Source organism: Thamnophis elegans, chromosome 14 (genome assembly GCF_009769535.1).
Source record: "Thamnophis elegans isolate rThaEle1 chromosome 14, rThaEle1.pri, whole genome shotgun sequence".
Taxonomy (NCBI): domain Eukaryota; kingdom Metazoa; phylum Chordata; class Lepidosauria; order Squamata; family Colubridae; genus Thamnophis; species Thamnophis elegans.
In genome coordinates this window covers 4,304,822-4,328,443 of record NC_045554.1, presented here as the reverse complement: position 1 = coordinate 4,328,443, position 23,622 = coordinate 4,304,822, and the positions used below count along the sequence as shown (strand labels likewise).

Here is a 23,622-nt window from a genome sequence, read left to right as displayed (position 1 = left end):
ATTCAACGCAACTTACCTCACAGGGTTGTTGCTATGGGGGGAAAACAGGTGGAGAAAGGAGTATTATTATGATCTATATTCCCCACCCTGAGCTATTATACAATACAATACAATAGCAGAGTTGGAAGGGACCATGGAGATCTTCTAGTCCAACCTCCTACCTAGGCAGGAAACCCTACCCCACTTCAGACAAATGGTGTCCAGCATCTTTTTTTAATTTTTTTTATTAAAGAGTTTTAATAGATTTTACAAATGTTTCCCCTTCCCCCTCCCTCCCTCCACCCCAACCCTATCCCCCCTCCAACCTTCCCTCCCCCCCAACCTCCCAGAGCAAAATACAGGGTATAAACATTTAACAATCACACACTAACATAAGCTAACTAACTTTAGCATCCTACCTCCCTCTTGTGCTTTAACTCCCCTTTTATTAAGCTAACTTTAGATAAATTGTTACATTTCTTGTTCATTCATTCATAAGCTAATTGAAATTTCTTAGTCCGATATTTATTTTTATTTTTTATTTTTTGAATTTTTATTTTATACACATAAGCACATCAACAGAACACATAAACACATTAACAAAAATAACCACATAACTTAAAAACAACATAGGAACAATAAGTTCCATCGTATATCATACCGCAGTTCCGAATCGGTTTCTTTGCAGTTAGTGTTTTCCCTTCTATACATTTCTATCTTGCGTTCATAATCTCGTTATTCGTTATCCATTTTTATATACATTTCTTTATTTATTTATACTTAGCTACTTATGATCAAGTATTATTTACCTATATTGTGCTTTATATTTTTACTGTCATTTATTCTCTTACATACAGTTCTAGGTATACATTCACATAGTTATTCTTTTTCTTTGCCATTCTTATACTATTATTATTCCATTTTAAAGGATATAAGGTATAATTTGGAATGTATTGTTTACCATCCTTCACACCTGCTATGACACCGCCTTATTTTCTCTTTCTTTTCTTTTCTCCCTCCCTTCCTTCTCTACTTCCTTCCTTCCTCTTCCTCTCCTTCCCCTTCTTCCCTCCCTTACTTCTCCCCTACTCCTACCCTTTGTCTTCTCCTTCCTACCCTCTCTCCTTCTCTTTTTTCTCTTCCTCCCTCCTCTCCTTCTCTTTCTCTCCCTCCCACCCACCTCTCCTTATCTCTTTCTTCTTCCCCTACCTCTCCTCCACATCTCACCTTATTTTCTCTTTCTTTTCTCCCTCCCTTCCTTCTCCACTTCCTTCCTTCCTCCTCTCCTTCCCCTTCTTCCTTCCCTTACTTCTCCCCTACTTCTACCCTCTTTCTTCTCCTTCCTACCCTCTCTCCTTCTCTTTTTCTCTCTTCCTCCCTCCTCTCCTTCTCTTTCTCTCCCTCCCACCCACCTCTCCTTATCTCTTTCTTCTTCCCCTACCTCTCCTCCACATCTCACCTTATTTTCTCTTTCTTTTCTCCCTCCCTTCCTTCTCCACTTCCTTCCTTCCTCCTCTCCTTCCCCTTCTTCCTTCCCTTACTTCTCCCCTACTTCTACCCTTTCTTCTCCTTCCTACCCTCTCTCCTTCTCTTTTTCTCTCTTCCTCCCTCCTCTCCTTCTCTTTCTCTCCCTCCCACCCACCTCTCCTTATCTCTTTCTTCTTCCCCTACCTCTCCTCCACATCTCACCTTATTTTCTCTTTCTTTTCTCCCTCCCTTCCTTCTCCACTTCCTTCCTTCCTCCTCTCCTTCCCCTTCTTCCTTCCCTTACTTCTCCCCTACTTCTACCCTCTTTCTTCTCCTTCCTACCCTCTCTCCTTCTCTTTTTTCTCTTCCTCCCTCCTCTCCTTCTCTTTCTCTCCCTCCCACCCACCTCTCCTTATCTCTTTCTTCTTCCCCTACCTCTCCTCCACATCTCACCTTATTTTCTCTTTCTTTTCTCCCTCCCTTCCTTCTCCACTTCCTTCCTTCCTCCTCTCCTTCCCCTTCTTCCTTCCCTTACTTCTCCCCTACTTCTACCCTCTTTCTTCTCCTTCCTACCCTCTCTCCTTCTCTTTTTCTCTCTTCCTCCCTCCTCTCCGATATTTATTTTGAATATAGTCAATCTATCTTCTCCATTCCAGCTTGTATTTCTCATCTGAATGGTCCTTCAAATATGCTGAAATTTTGGCCATCTCTGCTAAGTTTACTACTTTTTAACGTCCATTCTTGAATAGTAGGCAATTCTGCCTTCTTCCAGTACTGCGCCACCAACCATCTTGCTGTTCAGAAGTTCAGAATCAAGTTAGTCTCTATAACTGTACAGTCTGTAATTAAACCTAGCAAGAAGGGTTTTTGGAGGGTTATCCAACATCTTCTTAAAGACTTCCAGTGTTGGGGCATTCACAACTTCTGGAGGCAACTTCTGTTCCACTGATTAATTGTTCTAACCGTCAGGAAATTCCTCCTCGGTTTTGGTATTTATAAAGAAATAGAAATAAAGGCAGGGCAAAAATCTTAACAAATAAGGCCAGCAAATCGGGGAGTGTATCGGGGAGTGACTCACCTGAATCACTCACCTCTTAAGCTCACCTCTTCCCCTCCCAGCCTGCAAGGCCTCCTTTCCCTTAGTTGCTAGAATAACAGATACCGCAGCCCCTCCCTGCAACAACTGTGGCAAGAATTGTACGGTTTGCAAAAAAAATATATGCAAACATAACTACCTTCTCTCTCGCCTAATCTTTTATTTTATTGAAAAGTTTTAATACATTTTACATTTATCTCTATAACCGTACAGTCTGTAATTATACCTAGCAAGAACAACTGAGGAGTAAACTTTATCCTCTTTTTAAGGATATTTTGAATAATCCACCATATTTTTATCCAAAACGCTTTAACTTTTTTTTTACAAGTCCCACCATACATGATAATACGTAGCATCAACACAGTCACATCTCCAACATTTGGATTGCCTAATCTTCACACACCTCATTCTCCTCCGTTGCTCCCGGAAATTCGTCGCCGCATCTCTGCACCCCGGAGAAATCATAAACCGTAAACTGCAGGAATGCCTTTTTTTAATCACGATAAATCGGCTTTTTTTCCCCCCCCCTCTTCCAAGGAGAGGTGAGACTATCCGGTTATCCTCCAGCATCCGTCCCCCCGGGGCTTAACGGGTTCCAGGCTTAACGTGAGCCAGGGTGCCCGATATGCGGTTTTGCTTTGCGTCCTGCCAACGCGCCATCCCAGTACGGGGGGGGGGGGGGCGAGAGCTCCCTCTCCAGTTTCCCCGAGCGGCCGTCCTGTTTCTCTGGAAGGCGGAAAATGTTTATGCTGGGAAGAGGAGAAACGGTTTCAGCTACTTTTTTTACTGGAGTGGAGTGAGGTCATTTTTGGAGGAGAAGGCGAGATTTTGTAGAGTTTGAACAGCCCGTATGGGTAGGATTTTTTAAGTCCCCGACTTAACGGCCCTAATTGAGGCCGGAAATGTACGCCACTGAGCGAGACAAAGTCAAAGACCTTTCTTTGCCACTGTTGTTAAGGGAGCTTCTGCCTGGGTGAAGCCAGCAACGTGATGGTTAAGTGACTCTGGCTTCCTCATTGAGTTTCACAGACTAACAGAGTTGGAAGGGAGCCTTGGAGGTCTTCTAGTCCAACCCCATTCTTAGGCGGGAAGCCATATAACCATTTCAGATAAACGGTGGTCCAATCTCTTCTTAAAAAACCCCCAGTGTTGGAGCATTCGCGACTCCTGGTGGCAACTTCTGTTCCACTCGTTAATTGTTCTCATCGACGGAACAATTTCTCCTTAGCTCTCCGGTGGCTTCTCTCCTTGATTAGTTTCCATCCGTTGCTTCTTGTCCTGCCCTCAGGTGCTCTTCAGGAGGTCGCAAAACGGGATCCTAGGACCCCGGGACACTGCAACCGTCATAAATGTGAGCCAGGCGCCTGGAATTTGATCATGTGACCGTGGATATGCTGCAGTGGTCATAAGACCCTTTTTTCAGTTCTGTTCCAACTTTGGTCACTAAATGAATCGTTGTAAGCGGTTGTGGGTGGGGTTTTTTTTTTGAGTCAATGACAAGTTGGATCAAACCAGTCCCCGCTCTTTCGTTGCCCAGGCTGCTCATACACAGGAAGTCCTCGACTTACAACAGTCCATTTAGTGACCGTTTGAAGTTGCAAGGGCAATGAAAACACTGACTTACGATCGTTGTTCACACTTACGACCGTTGTTCACACTTAATGACCGTTGCAGCCTCCCCGTGTCCATGTGATCAAAACCCAGTGGCCAGCTTGGCAACCGTCTCGTATTTAACGACGGTTATACTAACTTTTATCAACAGGCGGGTGATTCGCTTAACGAACGCGGCAACCAAAGTCGTAAAATGGGGCAAAACCCGCTCAACAAACGTCTCACTTAGCAACCTCGGTGTCGGGCTCCCTTCGGTGGTCTCTGCCTGTGTACTTTCCAGGTATCCTGCTCTTGGATATGGAGGTCCTAGACCCATGAGGGTGAAAATGGGCGGGGGGGGGCAAGGCGCATGCGCTGGGGTGTGCGTGAAGGAATGCAGGGGGAGGTGGGATCATGCACGGGGCGGGATTTGCGCGCCCGTTGCATTATGGGCGCGGGGGGGGGGGGGAATTTCAGGCCGCAACGACAAAGATTAGCCCTCCCTGTTCTAGACGGAGGTGTCCTCCATGGAGATTCAAGATGGGACTTCAGCCACCACTTCCGCTACGGGGCGGCCTCCACAGCGAGGTCCAGACAGGCCCAGCCGGTTCTGTGGGCCACGGCGCCTTGCGATGATGATCTTGGAGAACCCGTTGGTCTTTCTTTCCTAATTTGGTCACAGAAGAAGCCCCAGCTGTCTTGCTCAACCTCTTTCTTCAGAGGGGTGTGTATGTGTGTGTGGAAGAAAGAGACTTTCCCTCCCCATCGTGGCGCAGAAGGAGGAAGTGAAAACTCTGGCAGGACCTGAAATCTGGGGCTGCTTCCTTCGCTCTGCAAGCTTAGCCTTTATTTATTTATTTATTAAAGTTCCCCCCCCCCCGTTTTCATAACATATAAATCACATGTACACTATTACATTAACCAACGTCATATTGCGTTACACTTCCCGTGATCTTGATTCTATCCCTCTTGTTTAGGCTACAAGGATGAAAGGAAAGAGGGGAAAGATTTGGGGGTGCTCCCTGAGTTTGTTTCTTGCTGACGTTTTCGTGGCCCAGCTAGGTAACATCATCAGTGCTAGAAGGGAGGGGGATTTGAGAGGGGGGCAAAAAAGAAGAAGGAAAAAGCGGGAGGAGGAGAAGGAGAAGTACCATGGGGCCCTTGGCAATCTCTGCGCCTGGTTGTTTTCTTGCAAACGTTTCGCGACCCAACTAGGTAACATCATCAGTGCTAGAAAGGAGTGGGGTTTGTAGGGAGAGGAGGAGGAGGAGGAACAATTGTGGGGTCCTTGGTGCTCTCTGAGCCTGCTTGTTTCCTTGCAGGCATTTCACGACCCACCTAGGTAACATCATCAGTGCTAGAAGGGAGTGGGGTTTGTGGGGGGAGGAGGAAGAGGAGGAGGAGGAATAACTGTGGGGTCCTTGGTGCTCTCTGAGTTTGTTTCTTTCCTTGCAGGCGTTTCACGACCCAACTAGGTAACGTCATCAGCGCTGCGGCTGATTTAGCAATAGCAATAGCAGTTAGACTTATATACCGCTTCATAGGGCTTTCAGCCCTCTCTAAGCGGTTTACAGAGTCAGCATATTGCCCCCAACAACAATCCGGGTCTTCATTTTACCCACCTCGGAAGGATGGAAGGCTGAGTCAACCCTGAGCCGGTGAGATTTGAACAGCTGAACTGCAGAACTGCAGTCAGCTGAAGTAGCCTGCAGTGCTGCATTTAACCACTGCGCCACCTCGGCTCGGCTGATTTTACCTAGTTTGCGTCATGAAGCGCCTGCAAGAAAACCACCAAGCTCAGAGACCACCAAGGACCCCCCTCATTTCAACCCCCAGCTACAAGTATTTTCCTTTGAAGTGCAGTCGAGCTGGTTGGTTGGTTTGGGGGGGGGGGGGGGTTGAGGGTGCTATCAAGGACTTCGGTTTGAGCTCAAGTTGAAAACGCCAGTCGATTTGTCGCTTCTGCACCAGTTGCAACACAATTCGGGGGGGGGGGGGAGCTTCCGGAAGCAGGTGAGGTGGCCCTGATTTACAGCCTCAAAGTGGCCCTCGAGGCATTCAGCAACTGCTTGTGGTCCTAGCTAAAGTTTCGATTAATAGGTCCATAGCGGCTTCGTGCCCCGCGGAATCGTAAATCATAAATAAATACAAACCACGGGAGTTAAAATTGCAGGACTCTTTAAGCCAAAGCCAAGTTAGGGGCGGGGGGGGCCTTGGATGTCGTGGACCCAAGCAATACATCAACCAAGTCCTCTGGATATTATTTCCTGCGTGGCGGCCCCCTCGCCAATTAAAAATCCTTGACCTTTGATCTTAAAAAAAGGACCCTCTTGCGGTGCGAGATGGAGGTCCCCTTTGTTGTTCGTTGGTGTTTCGGCGTATCCTTCCCCCGTTCATGGAAGCCAAGGTTGAAGAACGTATGTCCCACCCAGCTTTTGAGCCCACATCTGCAGCAGATGTGTCTACGAATAATATCCTCCTTATGGAAGCGGTGGTTTTTTTCCCCAGGAAGCCATTGTTCCTCCAGCTGTCGGCCACCTTTAGAAGGTCTTCTTCAATGCTGGTGTTGCTTGATGGACCGAGTGGCTGCGAATTCACCGTTTCTGACACGGGTCTTCCGTTATTATCTTGGGCTGGGTTATCTTTTAGGGCAGGGGTCCCCAATCTTTCGGACCTCTCCATTCATAATTTTAAATCCCGCGGACCACTAATATGATTTGCCTAATGATCAGCTGCGTGGGCGTGGCTAGGTGGTCATGTGATTGGAATGGGGGTGGCCAGCTTCATGCCACTCACATCAAGGGGTGTCTCGTCTGCTTCTACTCGCCCCTCCCTTCCCAGCCACTCCTCGCCTGCCCGTCCGGGCTCCTTAGAGCCCCCAACGGGAAGCAGTTGCTGGAGCTAAGCAGCCACCAGGAGAAAGAGTTGGCAAAACAGTTCAAGTTGGACCGAGAAGGAGGCTCAGCGGAAGCACCTCACTGAGGACTACGAGCATGGGCTTTCCAAGCAGAGGAAAGACCTGTGGGAGTTCAAGGCCAGGTGCCGGCGCCTGGAGGCTCAGCGGGCTGAGATAATCTGCCAGTTCCAGGCCCTGATGCAGTCCCACTGGAACGAGGCCCTCCGGCTCTTCGCCACCAGCGGTGCTTCCCTCCAGCCTTCGCCCAAAGCCCCCCACCAGGAGGCTGAAGCAGACCCCCCCAAGTTGGAATTTCTGCCCCCTTCCGACCCGCACAAAAAGACCCCGAAGGGGGAGACTCTCTGCAGCAACACAAAATGTTCATTGCACGTATCCATCCCAGGGGCCGTAGTTTGAGGACCCCGGATTTAGTGCAATATAAAAAATGCAAAAAAAAAAAAAAATTCTGCGGACCACCCAAATTTTCTCACGGATCGCCAGTGGTCCACGGACCACCAGTTGGTGACCGCTGTTTTAGAGCCAGAATGCTGGCTCCCTTGCTCATCTCCTACCAAGAGTAATTTTAAAATGCCTGGCATGATGGAGGGAGTTGGTGCTCAGCCGTCAATAATGCAGGAGGCGTTTTACGCGGAACGGTTAACGAAGTGGAGGCTTCCATGGTGAAACGGCCGGCATGTGTGGCTGGCAGGAGATGCCAACTTGGGAGCTGGCTCTGGTTCTTTTTTTTCTTCTAACAAGAGGGGCCCAAGGCCAGCTCCAGGTCTCTGCCTCTCTGGAATAAAATAACTTCAAAAGAACCAGGGGTTTTTCTCTTGACTAGTAATGGCGTTTTCATCTCCACTCCATTCTTTTAGTGCATGCTTCTTTTGCAAAACTCTGAATTGAAAACCCTCAAAGGACGATCTTTGAAGCTCGGGGTTGAAATGAGGGGTGCTTGGTGCCCTCTGAACTGGCTTGTTTTCCTGCAGACGTTTCATTACCCAACTAGGGAACATCATCAGTACTGGAAGGGAGTGAGATTGGAGGAGGAGGAGGTGGTGGTGGTGGTGGTGGAGGAGGAGGAGGAACTGTGAGGTCCTTGGTGCTCTCTGAGCTTCCTTGTTTTCCTGCAGACGTTTCATTACCCAACTAGGGAACATCATCAGTACTGGAAGGGAGTGGGGTTTAAGAGGAGGAGGAGGAGGAGGAGGAAGAGGAGGAGAAATAATAGGGTTATAGTTGCTCTATGAGCTTCCCTGTTTTCTTGCAGATGTTGCATGGCCTAGGTAACATTATCAGTGCTAGACACTGGTCGTTAAGTGAGACAGGCGACCCGATTTGCGATCTTCCCCGCAAGTTGGTTTCTAGTCCTCATGTTAGGACGTAACCATCCCCAACCTCGTCAAACCTTCCTTCCCTCGAGTGTCTCTCCGTCTCCATTACTACAAGCACGTCTTTAAGAGCTTAATTGGTTTACTTTTCTCTCCGCCTTGCTTATTTAATATGTTGTAATCAAATTGAGGATTACCTAGATCATGAGTTTTCCAATTATTATATTTTCCCCCCAGGCAGCGGAACTGTTAAGTTTAATTTAAAAAAAAATATTGAAAGACTACTGATGGAGAGCTAAGCTCTCCTGTTGGGCTGAATTCAAGCAAACTTTTCTTTCCTTTATCCAATTTATGGGGAATGCTGGTTGGGGAAAAAAAATCTTGCTCTGGGTGCCAGACAGATGATAAACATTTTAAATAAAATAAATGCCGTCGTAGATTTTAGCCACGAAAACAGAACCGACGCAAGCCGAAAGGAGCAGGATTTTATTTTAGATAAGGTTTTATTTCTTTTAAAAAACACAAATGTTTCATCATTCGTCAATCATTAAAACACTGAAGTACAATTTTTTTTGTATGCCCCTCCCTCCCTCCACCCCCCCGACTTCCCAGAACCCGTACACGGTATGGATTTTTAACTAACACAGTCTAAAATCTATTGAGAAAAAAGAAATAAAGAAATTAATGACATTCTACATTGACCTTAGCTTCTTCTTACTGAACTAACTTTTAACCGTTTAAATCATTTCTGATCTTAAGCATAGGCTAACTGGAATTTCTTGGTCCCGTATTTATTTTGTATATAGTCAATCCATTTTTTCCAGTCTCGTTTATATCTCTCATTTGAGTGATCTTTAAGATATGCCGATATTTTAGCCATCTCGGCTAAGTTTGTGACTTTCAATGTCCATTCTTGGATTGTAGGCAAGTCTTCCTTCTTCCAGTATTGCGCCAGGAACAGGATTTTCTGATGGTGACCAGACTTTTAGAGAAGGACATTTTTACAAAACTCTGTCTTAAAAAGATATAGCATCCAATCTGGGAACGAAGGTTTCGTTTCCCGAGATTTCAGGCCCGTGCTGTAGTCCATCCACAGGGAATTTCTCTCTCGCCAGAATGTGCGCTTCGGGCAAATTCAGCGATGGCGAAGGGCGGGAATGTGCGTGGGCACACCCCTCGGGGGCCGTGCTCCGGAAAAGCCGAACTTCCGGGTTCCGGCACGCAAGCACGCACCAGTTTTTTGGCACTGCTGCGCATGCGAAGGACAGCTGATTGTGGTGCGCACATGTGCGCCAGGAACCCAGATGACAAACAGGCAAGGCTGCACATGCCGGGGGGGACATGGCTCCGTGCTCCACTAGGCTCGGCATCACGGGGCTAATCTATGCGTAGTGCGCACAGAAATTTTGGACTCGGTTATGGCCGTACGTCAAGGACCAGAAGCAAATGTTTGCAGGGCTCCTGGTAAACGTGGCTGTGGAGATGCTGCGATGGTCATAAGTATGAGGACCGGTCAGGCTTTGTGAAGCCCAGGCACCAAAAGCAGATGGAGGGCAGGGGGGAAGTGGGCAAAACCGAGACTGGGTTCAAACTTCCGCCGCCTCGTTCTGCTTTACGCATTCCGTAAATCCCCCTTCGGCGCCTGCAGAAATGAAAGCGGGGTAATTTTTGAAGAGGATCAAGCAGCTGCACGCAGTTCTAGGTAATCCCAACCGTTTCCCCTGCAGGGATGAAGGTGGGAGGGGAGGGGGGGGGAATGACAACTGCTTCCCTTCCTAATCTAGTTTCTTTTTGAGTTTCAAGAGGTATACTGCCCCCTGGAGGAGAAACTGCGGTTTGTAAAGACCAGGGATGGCCAGCAGGGGGCTCCAAAACCCCAGATTTTGAAATCGCCCTGTTACCAATTCTGGCCAAACCAACCGGGCGCTTTAACTGACTTAATTCAATCAATTCAATGAAAGAATCTTTTCATCTTTCTTTAAAAGCAGTACACAGGTAGTTCTCCACTGACGACCGGTCGCTTAGCAACCGTCCAAAGTTACAACGGGCCGCTCAAAAGTTACATACAAGTTACATTTGAACGGATGGTTTAGTGTCCTTTCAGGGTTAACCATCGGCCATTTAAGGAAAGATGATCAGGAAAAGGATTTCAAATCCCTATCGAGGTCTCAATAGTTAATATCGTGGCGGTTCGAATCCCTCGCGCCGCGTAACGGGGTGAGCTCCCGTGACTTGTCCCAGCTTCTGCCAACCTAGCAGTTCGAAAGCAGGTAAAAATGCAAGTGGAAAAATAGGAACCACCTTGGGTGGGAAGGGAACAGCGTTCCATGTTCCTTCAGCATTTAGTCATGCTGGCCACATGACCACAGAGACGTCTTTGGATAGCGCTGGCTCTTCAGCTTTGAAACGGAGATGAGCATCGCCCCCTAGAGATGGGAACGACTAGCACATATGTGCGAGGGCAACCTTTTCTTTTAATATATATTTGTGTAGGTAGGTAGGTAGGTAGGTAGGTAGGTAGGTAGGTAGGTAGGTAGGTAGGAAGATAGAAGGATAGATGGATGGATGGATGGATGGATGGATGGATGGATGGATGGATGGATGGATAGATAGATAGATAGATAGATAGATAGATAGATAGATAGATAGATAGATAGATAGATAGATAGATAGATAGATATAGATATAGATAGATAGATGATAGATAGATAGATAGATAGATAGATAGATAGATAGATAGATAGATAGATAGATAGATAGATAGATAGATAGATAGATACTGTAGATAGATAGATAGATAGATAGATAGATAGATAGATAGATAGATAGATAGATAGATAGATAGATAGATAGATAGATAGATAGATAGATACTGTAGATAGATAGATAGATAGATAGATAGATAGATAGATAGATAGATAGATAGATGATAGATAGATAGATAGATAGATAGATAGATAGATAGATAGATAGATAGATAGATAGATACTGTAGATAGATAGATAGATAGATGATAGATAGATAGATAGATAGATAGATAGATAGATAGATAGATAGATAGATAGATAGATAGATAGATAGATAGATTTCAGGAAAAGGGAAGCAGTATGCTTCCTCCTGTATTTGGGCAGGCCAGGTGCTTTGACAGAAGAAAAAACACTTAATTTCAGGAAAAAATTATTATTGTGTGTCTCATACGAATTCAGCGGTAATGATTGATGGACCATTGTGTTTGGCTTTGAAAAAGGTATGAACTCATCCAGTTGGGTTTGATTCAGTGAGCCATGCTTTAGTAGTGGTTGCCTAGAATCATAAATAAACACATAAATTAAACAGGTATTGCAAAACACCTGAAGGCAGGGCAAGAAGCAACGGGTGGAAACTAATCAAGGAGAGAAGCAACTTAGAAACTTAAGGATGAATTTCCTGGCGGTGGGAACAATTAAGCAGAGGAACTGCTTGCCTCCAGAAGTTGCAAAGGCTCCCAATTTGTAAAGGTTATCCTGCATGAGAGGGTTGAACTAGAGGACCTCCCAAGTTCCCTCCAACTCTGTTATTCTGTCCCATTATTCTTACTTTGTCTAGCAAGCTCACGCTATTTCCCTCCCAAATCTTGAGACGGAAGAAACCTTTACCCCCAAAAATGCCTTTTGCCCCCCAATAGTTGGAGTAACTGTGGCTTCTGCAGAGAAATGCGTGTCCTGTTGCTTTAAAGAAAAGAGATGTAGCTTGCCTGTTTTTCTGTCCTTCGGGAACAAACGCTTGGTAACTCCCTTTCAACATCTGGCGATGTTTTCGGAAGGCCCAGCTGGTCCGAAGGGGCAGAATAGACTCAGCCAGATCTCCCAAGGTCGCTTTTCAAATAAGTGGGTCCACAATGGACAATTATTCTCTGATTATTTATATATATATATATATATTAGATTTCTTTTACAACCCCTGGTATGCCCAAATATGGGAGGAAGGTCACACTTCCACTCTCTGTCCTTCGGCTCGTCACAAGAGACCATCCAGGCAGAAACCCAATATTTTTTATTTTATTTAATTTGTGCTGATAAATAAATAAAGGGAGACTAGTATAGATCTGTTTCAAGCTATTTAGCTCTCATCAGCTAGCCATACCCTTACTGGGATTCGAACCTGGGCTATATTACATACTAGGCAGAGATCTTAGCCATTAGGCCACAGGCTCTTATCCGAAGCTTGAAATAGATCTATACTAGTCTCCCTTTATTTATTTATCAGCACAAATTAAATAAAATAAAATAAAATAAAAAACACAAATATAACAACGGCAACAGTAAATATATTGGGTTTCTGTCGTGATGGACTCTTGTGACGAGCCGAAGGACAGATGATGGAAGCAGTTAGCTTCCTCCCATAATTGGGGCTTAACAGGGGTTGTAAAAAATCTAATTATATATGTATGTATGCATGTATGTATGTGTGTATGTATGTGTGTGTATATATATATGTGTGTGTGTGTGTGTGTGTGTGTGTATATATATATATATATATATATACATATACATATATATATATATATATATATATATATATATATATATATATATATATATATATATAGCTAGCTGATGAGAGCTAAATAGCTTGAAATAGATCTATACAAGTTTCCCTTTATTTATTTATCAGCACATGCGCGCGCGCGCACACACACACACACACACACACACACACACACACACATTGACCTTCCTCTGGCAGGTGTTGTTGTCACAATGGTTGAGATTTCAGGGCTGAGAAGCCGGACGTCCAAAAAAGTTTGGAACTCTGCTGCCAGATGTTTTCTAATTCTGCCTTTCCTTTTTATGGAAAACATGCCCTGCGCAACGTTCCTTTCTCTTCTGAATCTTGTGCCTGATTCATCTGGCTCAAAGGTTATCTGAGCCAGACAGAGAGGCGTGTTTTCTACCACCCCGAAAGTGCTCCAGTGGAGAATGTGATTTATGACCCACTCTGGGAGGAGAGCGGGGGAAACAGGGTCATAGTTGGGCCGTAAATTGAACTGACCTCACTCGGGGACATGCTTAGGTAAAAGTAAAGGTTTGCCCCTTGCACATCTGTGCTAGTCGTTCCCGACTCTAGGGGGCGGTGCTCATCTCCGTTTCAAAGCCGAAGAGCCAGCGCTGTCCGAAGATGTCTCTGTGGTCATGTGGCCAGCATGACTCAATGCCGAAGGCGCACAGAACGCTGTTCCCTTCCCACCAAAGGTGGTCCCTATTTTTCTACTTGCATTTTTTAACCTGCTTTCAAACTGCTAGGTGGGCAGAAGCTGGGACAAGTCACGGGAGCTCACTCCGTTACGCGGCGCTAGGGATTCAAACCGCCGAACTGCCGACCTTTCTGATCGACCAGCTCAGTGTCTTAGCCCCTGAGCCACCGTGTTCCTATGTCTCACTTGGCAGCATAGATTTTGGGTTGAATCTGTGGTCGTAAGTCGACGACCACCTGCATTCATTATTCTAATTTGTACGGCCAGCCGCCCGTCACACGACCCTGGGGATTGCAATCCCCTGAAATTAAAAAAAAAAACCACACACACACACACACACAACGGAAATTGCTAAAGAAAGCCACGATTTGTTTCCACTCTTCAGAGTGAAACCTCCGTGTTTATATTTGCATGTGGTGTTTTGCACAATTTTATTGAAACGGCGGTCTCTCTCCGTCGGGGCAGGTGTGATCCGATTCCCTCTTACCGCCTCATCTACTTGTGGGGTACACCACCGAACCACTTCGCTCACGTGGTTAGTGGAAGAAGGGGAGACGGCGGCCGATTTGACCCCATTAAAAGAGCACCGTGGATTGCCTTCAAAATATCTGTTTCCTGCTTCTAGTGGCCTTCAAGGTTTCAAGATAGCCATTATCTTGGGGGGCATTTATCCTTCTCCTCCTCCTGTTGCTGCGGTGACCTTCATTAGTTCAGGCTGATTCATAGTAAATTGCATGGACTGGAGGAGGGTTTAACTCCTTGCTTGGACTCGAAGAAATCCCAAGGTCCCTTCCTGTCCTGGGCTCCCACAAGTCTACTCCTTGGTCACTTTAATGCTTCAGTTCCCAGAATTTCCCAGTCATTGGAAAGGTGGCCAAGGTTGAACAAGAGTGACTGGAATCCATAAACCTTGCCTTACAGATTAACAGAGTTGGAAGGGACCTTGGAGGTCATCTAGTCCAAATCGCCCCCTGCCCAAGCAGGAGACCCCCCCCTACACCATTTGTGACCGATGGCAGTCCAGTCTCTTCTTGAAAACCTCCAGGGATGAAGCTCCCACAACTTCCGAAGGCGACTTCTGCTCCATCGGTTGATTGCTCTCGCTCTCTTTGAAACTTGGCTTGAGCCTCATGAGTTAATTAGGGCATCCCTCGGAACCCTGGCGGGTATCTTTTCGTTCTTCGGGAAAAGATGACCAAGCCAGCTCTGCGGAGAACTGCGCTTTTGAAATTAACCTTAAATCTATTTCTGCCTCCTCCTTGCCCCCAAGCAATGCTTCTTAAATTCTCATCATTTGCCAATTGTGATGCAAGGCTTGGCATATCCTTTGCCACTTCCTCTTTTATTTTATTTTTTCTCCTTTTTTTTTGTTCCATATTCCTCTTTGTTTTTCTGTCTGTCTTCATCTGGGTCCCTGGTGTCTTATGAATCTTTTCTCCAACCCGAGAAAACCCCATTGTGATGGTGTGGAGAGTGCGTGCCTCCCAACGGACGGTGCCAACACATCTGAAGGCCACTGCATCAGAGAACGGACCTTCTCCGATGCTCGGGAATTGTTTTGCCCCGCTTCAAAACACAGCTTTTTCTCCTTCCCTTGCACAACACCTCTCTGCGAGGACATAAATATCTTCATTGCACAACCACACAGCAGAGTCATAACAAGATACTCGTTGCAAATAAACATGAAAATTTAACCTGGGTGTTGAAACCTTCCTGTGTGTTTGTTTTGCGGAATCTTTCCATTCCCATCCAAAAAAATAAAACAAATAATAGTTTAAAGGTTCTGCACCAATTCCTGGACATTTAGTTTTTCCTTCAGAACATTTTTAATCCATCCAGCGATTTTCTTGATGGGAAATGCCCAGCACGGGCAAATTTGTTGGGGTTTTTTTTGAGAGAGGAGAAATGGATAGTATAGAATACAGAATAACAGAGTTGAAAGGGACCTTGGAGGTCTTCTAGTCCAACCCCCTGCCTAGGCAGGAAACCCTATACCATTTCAGATAAATGGCTATCCAACATCTTCTTAAAGACTTCCAGTGTTGGGGCATTCACAGCTTCTGGAGGCAACTTCTGTTCCACTGATTAATTGTTCTCACTGTCAGGAAATTTCTCCTTAGTTCTAAGTTGCTTCTCTCCTTGATTAGTTTCCACCTATTGCTTCTTGTCCTGCCCTCAGGTGCCTTGGAGAATACATAGATGGATGTGAATACATAGACAGACAGATGGATAGGTGGATGGGTGGATAGATGGATGGATAGACAGACAGACAGATAGATAGTAGGTAGTTATGTGGAGGGAGGGAGGGATAGATACATGATGGATGGATACATACATAGAGGGGTGGATGGATCGATGGATAGTAGGTAGGTGGAGGATAGATCGATAGATCGATATGATTAATATAGAGAGAAAAATGATAGACAGACAGACAGCCATAGAGGCTTTGGGCTCAATGCCCACCGTCAGCTCCTTCCGCTGCACACAGCTTCATGCTTGACTCCCATATCTTGGATGCTTTGCAAGGAGCGGTGCAGCTCATCCTTCTGGATCGTTTGCTGATGGAAACCATCCAGCCTCCAACAGCTCCGTGACTTATGTCAACATTTATACTTTCACAGAGCAGTTAAAGTCGGCTTGGCAAATCTTCTCTCTTCCCCCCCCCCCCCCACCCTCCCACTCGGCAGCTGTTGACAGCCTGGTTCATCCTTTTATCACCCTGTATGCAAACCCAGCCTGGTCTTGGGTGGGATGGAGTCCAGCGTCCTGCCTGGGGCTTCCTTTGAGCCACGAGGTGGCAATCTTAGCTGCTGAATGATACCCATCCTTTGGAGGGCCCTTTTCGTGGGAGCAAGGAAGGGCGGCTTCTCCTGAAGTTCTGGAGATGGTTATCTTCAGAGAGCAGCGCCAAGCGATCTCTCTTCCAGAATCCATAAAATTGAAATGCATAGATCGCTTGGGGTCTCTGGTGAGCAAAGCCATAAATTGCACAGGTTTATTTACAGGAAATAAGTGTGGTTAACTGAACAGGTAGTTTCTCTCCCTTCCCCCCTCTTAAGGGCCGAGGTGGCGCAGTGGTTAGAGTGCAGTACTGTAGGCCACTTCAGCTGACTGTTATCTGCAGTTCAGCGGTTCAAATCTCACCGGCTCAAGGTTGACTCAGCCTTCCATCCTTCCGAGGTGGGTGAAATGAGGACCCAGACTGTGGGGGCAATGTGCTGACTCTCTAAACCGCTTAGAGAGGGCTGAAAGGCCTAGGAAGCGGTAGATAAGTCTAACTGCTTTTGCTATTAAGCGGAGCTGCTGAACGGCGGTGAAATAGGGTATAATTGAAAGCAGAAGTGTAAATGACAGATTTTCCGTGTTGAGGGAATGATATAATAATGGGCAATACAAAAAAAAATTGCGTTCGGATATAATGGTATCCTTGAGGTTACATGGATGAAATTAAAATAAAATAACAAAACATTTTCAAAAAAAATTGCACAGGTTCGGTGTGGCCAAAAGCAAAATTGGAGAGAGAAGGTGGGGGAAAGGCCATATTTTATTTAAAAACCACAATACCTGAGATGAGCTCTTCGGGTTTTTGATGAAAGACACGCTTGAGATTTCAGAGAGAGGGGTGCATGGAGAAGAGCTTTGAACCGTCACTAAATGAATGAGTCGTATGTCGAGGACTGCCTGTTGTCCAGAACCTTTTGCTCGGTGCGGGATTCATTGCAGCTTCCCTGGCTGGTAACCTGGATTGGGTGGGCTCCCCCTTAAGCTTTGCTTAATGTCTCTGCCTTCTTTTTTCAGGAAACCTGCAGAAAATGCCAAGGTCTCTGGAAGGAACACATGAACCTGACGTGTGAAGAGCTGGCAGAAAAGGACGAAATTAAATACAGAACATCCATGTAAGTACCTGTTCTGACCAAGGCTTCCCGAGAGCCTGAAGCAAACTCCTTTTATTAATTGACTGTGAATTTTGCTCATTCACATCCAGCAAAGTGTTTCAAGGGAGGATTTACAGTCACAGACCTTCTCTGGCTTGGAGGGCTGCCAGGCCGATGCCTGCAGAACTTGGCAAGGAGCCTCGGAGAGTAACGAACCAATGAAGCGAACTAATTGTCTCCTACAAACTCCACCCCCCTTCCGCTCCTCTTTTATTTCCTCTGGGAGGGGCCATTCACCGTCCACCTCTGGCCTTATTCCCAAGTCGACCCCTGTTCTTTAGCTGTTCCCTTCGTCTGGCAGCTCTGCGCATGCGCTCACTGGGAACGGGCTCCAGCTGTTCGCCTGCCCCACTGATGTCTGACTCCGAAGGCAGCTGATAACTGATCAGAAAGGATCCTAGAAAAGGGGAGGGAAGGTGGCGTTCATGAGATCCCCATTGTTTTTATGCCCCTCCCAAATTTAGACAAGGGACGCAGTGGCTGAGTGGTTAAGACACTGAGCTTGTCGATCAGAAAGGTTGACAGATCGAATCCCTAGCGCTGCCTAACAGAGTGAGCTCCCGTGACTTGTCCCAGCTTCTGCCAACCTAGCAGTTTGAAAGCAAGTAAAAAATGCAAGTAGAAAAATAGGAACCACCTTTGGTGGGAAGGGAACAGCGTTCCGTGGGCCTTCAGCGTTGAGTCATGCCGGCCACATGACCACGGAGACGTCTTTGGACAGCGCTGGCTCTTCGGCTTTGAAACGGAGATGAGCACCGCCCCCTAGAGTCGGGAACGACTAGCACATATGTGCAAGGGGAGCCTTTTTCTGTCCCAAACAACTCTAGATTTTTACAAAGATACTTTTTTTTAAAAAAAAGCTTCCGTCGTGCTGCCATTCTTCCGCAGGATATATTTATCGAGAGAGGAAGGGGGAGAGATCTAATAATACGCCAGGTTTTTAAGCTTCATTCGTCTAGAAGAAGAAGAGGGGAAGGAAGGAAGAACTCCGCTGGGTATCCTTTCCACCAAGGTGAGGTCTTTTTGGCCAACCCACTGGGCCCAGCTGAAACTCGGACAATGAGACTTCCTGTTTGGGCGAAAGGAAGAGGAAGCACAGCGGGATTTTTCAGAGCCACCTTCCTGCTCGGCTAAGGGTTTCCTGCTGGGGGAGAAGACGAAATGAGAATAGCGCAGAAGGGAACGACGGGCTTCCCCTCTAAGCCCGAATCGCAAAAGACAAGTTACCAAAAAAGGAAGGCTGTAGCACCGAGGACCAGCCTATCGCTTAGTTCGCAAATTCCCAATTCCTCGATCCCTAAAAACTGTGTAGGACAATCTTCCAGTTCAAAGCTGGGACATAACTGTACAACATCGCTATTTTAGTCCGTAGAGCAGTAGTTGTAGTTTATTCAATTTGTATGCCGCCCTATTCCCGAGAGACTCAGCAAAATCTAAGCGTTTTGAATTACGCGGACCTCTTCATTGCAGGATGCTAACAAGATACATTAGTCCTGTGCCATGACGTAATAGTAAAATAATAGAGGTCTCAAGATCTAGGAGTTATCTGTGTTTCAAACCAGGTATCTATAGTTTGTTGTTGTTGTTAGTTGCGAAGTTGTGTCCGACCCATCGCGACCCCATGGACAACGTTTCTCCAGGCCTTTCTGTCCTCTACCATCCTCTGGAGTTCATTGAAGCTCACGCCGACTGCTTCGGTGACTCCATCCAGCCACCTCCTTCTCTGCCGTCCCCTTCTTCTTCTTTTGCCCTCCATCTTTCCCAGCATGAGGCTCTTCTCCAGGGAGTCCTTCTTCCTTCTCACCAGGTGGCCAAAGCCTTTGAGTTTCCTCTTCAGGATCTGGTCTTCTCAAGAGCAGCCAGGGTTGATCTCCTCTAGGACTGACCAGTTGGATGGCCTTGTAATCCTTCTTCTTTTGCCCTCCATCCTTCCCATCATGAGGCTCTTCTCCAGGGAGTCCTTCTTCCTTCTCATCAGGTGGCCAAAGCCTTTGAGTTTCCTCTTCAGGATCTGGTCTTCTAAAGAGCAGCCAGGGTTGATCTCCTCTAGGACTGACCGGTTGGATGGCCTTGTAATCCTTCTTCTTCTGCCCTCCATCGTTCCCAGCATGAGGCTCTTCTCCAGGGAGTCCTTCTTCCTTCTCATCAGGTGGCCAAAGTCTTTGAGTTTCCTCTTCAGGATCTGGCCTTCTAAAGAGCAGCCAGGGTTGATCTCCTCTAGGACTGACCAGTTGGATGGCCTTGTAATCCTTCTTCTTTTGCCCTCCATCCTTCCCATCATGAGGCTCTTCTCCAGGGAGTCCTTCTTCCTTCTCATCAGGTGGCCAAAGTCTTTGAGTTTCCTCTTCAGGATCTGGCCTTCTAAAGAGCAGCCAGGGTTGATCTCCTCTAGGACTGACCGGTTGGATGGCCTTGTAATCCTTCTTCTTTTGCCCTCCATCCTTCCCAGCATGAAGCTCTTCTCCAGGGAGTCCTTCTTCCTTCTCATTAGGTGGCCAAAGCCTTTGAGTTTCCTCTTCAGGATCTGGCCTTCTAAAGAGCAGTCAGGGTTGATCTCTTCTAGGAGTGACCGGTTGGATGGCCTTGCAGTCCTTCTTTTGCCCTCCATCGTTCCCAGCATGAGACTCTTCTGCAGGGAGTCCTTCCTTCTCATCAGGTGGCCAAAGTCTTTGAGTTTCCTCTTCAGGATCTGGCCTTCTAAAGAGCAGCCAGGGTGGATCTCCTCTAGGACTGACCGGTTGGATGGCCTTGCAGTCCAAGGGACTCAATGCAGGAGTCTTCTTCTCCAGCACCAGAGTTCAAAGGCCTCCATTCTTTGGTGCTCAGCCTTCCTTATGGTCCAACCTTCACAGCCATCCATTGCAACTGGGAATTATATAATTATATAATAATTTTATATAAAATAGTGAATATAGAATTCACCGAAGTTGGTGAAGTCTAAAATAAATGTAGTAGTATATACTATGTACGTAGGACTACATTTGCATAGTACATACTGCTATATATAAATACAGCTGAAGTAGATGTTACTATGTACATGAAAAAGAAGAGAAGGATAATTGCAATGCAGCCTACTATATGGCTGTATTTATACGTAGCATGTACTACATATGAATAGTCAAATGTACTACATGCATGGTATATTCTACTACTGGGGAGCCGAGGCGGCGCAGTGGTTAGAGTGCAGCACTGCAGGCTACTTCAGCTGACTGCAGTTCGGCTGTTCAAATCTCACCGGCTCAAGGTTGACTCAGCCTTCCATCCTTCCGGGGTGGGTGAAATGAGGACCCAGACTGTTGGGGGCGATATGCTGACTCTGTAAACCGCTTAGAGAGGGCTGAAAGCCCTATGAAGCGGTATATAAGTCTAACTGCTATTGCTATTGCTATATAAACACAGCCATACTACCTACTACCAGGCAAATAGTACATAATACATAACGTCTACATATAAATACAGCCACGTAATATGCTGTACTGTTGTTATCGTCATATTTTCATCTTCTCATCTTTCCTACTATCCTCTCCTATTGGTATCTTACGATTTATCGCTTGCTGTTTGTATCTTATGAGTTGTGATCTATGACTTAATCGCTTTGCTGTTTGCCTGCGCAACGAGAGCTTTTGCACCCGGAGACAAATTCTTTGTGTCTCCAATCACGCTTGGCCAATAAAGAATTACATTCTATTCTAAATGGAATCTGGTCACGGGTGGGCTTCAAAAATTTTAACAAGGGGTTCTCTGTACGGTTGCTGGGTGGGTGTGGCCATAGTGGGTGTGACCTAGGTCTTCTGCTCCATGAGGGGGCTTTCTGCCCTCCCTGGGCTCCGGAGGCTTTCCTCGAGCCTCCGGGCGGGGGGAAATGGCCTTCTCCACACTCCAGAGGCCCTCTGGACTTCCCAAACTTCCGGTATGGCTGTTTTTTGCCATCCATGAGCCTCAATGCGTGCCTTGCCCTTACCTGCACGAGTTGCGTGGGGACTCCTGGGAGGGGTGAGGTGGGCGTGGCCAGCCAGGAGTGTGGCTTGGGAGTTCTCCAAACTGCGCAGAATCTTAGCTAGAGGTTCTCCCGAAACCCTGCCACCTCCAACCAGCCCACCCCTTGGATCTGGTGAAGGGCAGTTGGGCTACTGCCGAGAAGAATTGGGAGTTTTGGTAGAGTTGAACTAAGGGACCTCAAAATTACTCTAGGATTTGTGGTTCTTGAGCGCCTTGTGGGTAAATTCCATTTTCTTCTCTCTTTTACAGAGAACCCTGCTTTTCTCCTTAGGTCCATATGCAAACCTTTTCATTTGTTTTTCCACACCGCGAAATATAATGACTCTATTTTTTCCTTCTTTCTGGGCACTCTGCAAGGTTAGGGACGCATCTGCGTTGATTAACCAACGGAAACAAGAGTTTGCATCGGAGGCGAGAAATTTGCATGTTACCTTGTTAAGAAATCATTTCCTGGTGATATTTCCTGATCATTGAGATACAATGCCCCTGTTTGTAGGTTTCCTAAGTGTGTGTGTGGGCAGGGGGGAGAGGAAGGGCTAGCCTTGATCTCTTTTTCCCCATTTTGCTCTGCAAGCCAGGATTGCTAACCATTCTTTTGCAAAGAGAGCAGGGGTGAAATCCAGCAAGTTCTCACAGGTTCTGGAGAACCAATAGCGGAAATTTTGAGTAGTTCGAAGAACCGGTAGCAGAAATTTTGAGTAGTTCGGAGAACCGGCAAATGCCACCTCTGGCTGGCCCCAGAGTGGGGAGGGAATGGAGATCTTGCAGTATCCTTCCCCTGCCACGCCCACCAAGCCATGCCCACCAAGCCACACCCACGGAACCAGTAGTAAAAAAAAAATTGAATTTCACCACTGAAAGAGAGGATGGCACAGGGCCCTTTTAACACCTCTAGAGCATATAATGGGCTCAATGACTAAGATGCTGAGCTTGCCGATCGGAAAGGCCAGCAGTTCAGCGGTTCGAATCCCCAGTGCCGCATAACGGAGTGAGCTCCCGTGACTTGTCCCAGCTTCTGCCAACCTAGCAGTTCGAAAGCACGTAGAAAAATGCAAGTAGAAAAATAGGGACCACCTTTGGTGGGAAGGGAACAGCGTTCCATGAGCCTTTGGCGTTGAGTCATGCCGGCCACATGACCACGGAGACATCTTCGGACAGCGCTGGCTCTTCGGCTTTGAAACGGAGATGAGCACCGCCCCTTGGAGTCAGGAACGATTAGCACATATGTGCGAGGGGAACTTTCACTTTTACTAGAGCATGTAATAATAGTACAACCCAACCAATGTGGCTGTTTTCATAAACCGCGATCAGAACAAACTGGCTTAGTGCAGGGATGAGCAACTTGGTGGCTTTAGAGGACTGAAGTTCTCACACAAAGGGCCGTCTCTTGCCCCTGGATTTAGACAGGATGTTTCACCGTTTCCTGAGTTTAGTGGGTGGGGGGTGTTTATTTTTATTTTTAAACTATTTTAAGGCTTAGCTTTTTTTGTCTTGTTTGCCGCCTCCAACTATGGGAAATTGCGTTGACGACTTTTAACAGCTGCGGTGTAGAGGAGGGGGAAGGTGGGCTTAGGGGACAGCACAGAAGTTGTTAACAAAAGCATCAGCTTAAGCTGGGGAAAAACAGGAAAGGGTGAGAAAGAAACTCAAGATTGTATTAGCCGGTGTATCCTTGGCGTAAGATGGGAGGGAAGGAGATGCTTTCGTGTCATTCTGACCCAGAACCATAAAGTAAACCTCAGTCCTTCTTGATTTGCCGTATCTTAAAAATAAGAGCTGCACAAGCATATCAAAACTCGCCCGACATCCATCAAAATGTCTGCAAACGCTTAAAACGGACAGGCTATGGCTCACCCCGGAAGCTCTGGCATCTAACCACTGTGCCACCACTTTTAAGAGCCGTGGCGGCGCAGTGCTCGGAAAGCAGTACTGCGGGCTGACTCTGCCCACTGCCGGCAGTTCGATCCTCACCAGGCTCAAGGTTGACTCAGCCTTCCGTCCTTCCGAGGTGGGTCAAACGAGGCTCTGTAAACTGCTTCGAGAGGATTGTAAAAAACGCTGTGAAGCGGTATATAAGTCTAAGTGTTATTCCTTGG

The 23,622-nt window shown here is 46.7% G+C and overlaps 1 protein-coding gene across 1 annotated transcript in view; it reads left to right on the top strand.

The window, feature by feature from the left end:
- The window catches only part of RNF216 (ring finger protein 216), a 78,375-nt gene that overhangs the window by 40,830 nt on the left and 13,923 nt on the right, over window positions 1-23,622 (top strand). The window contains exon 14 of the mRNA XM_032230731.1: window positions 17,391-17,488. Within this exon, the coding sequence (XP_032086622.1) occupies window positions 17,391-17,488 (98 nt within the window). The remainder of the gene's footprint in view (window positions 1-17,390; window positions 17,489-23,622) is intronic.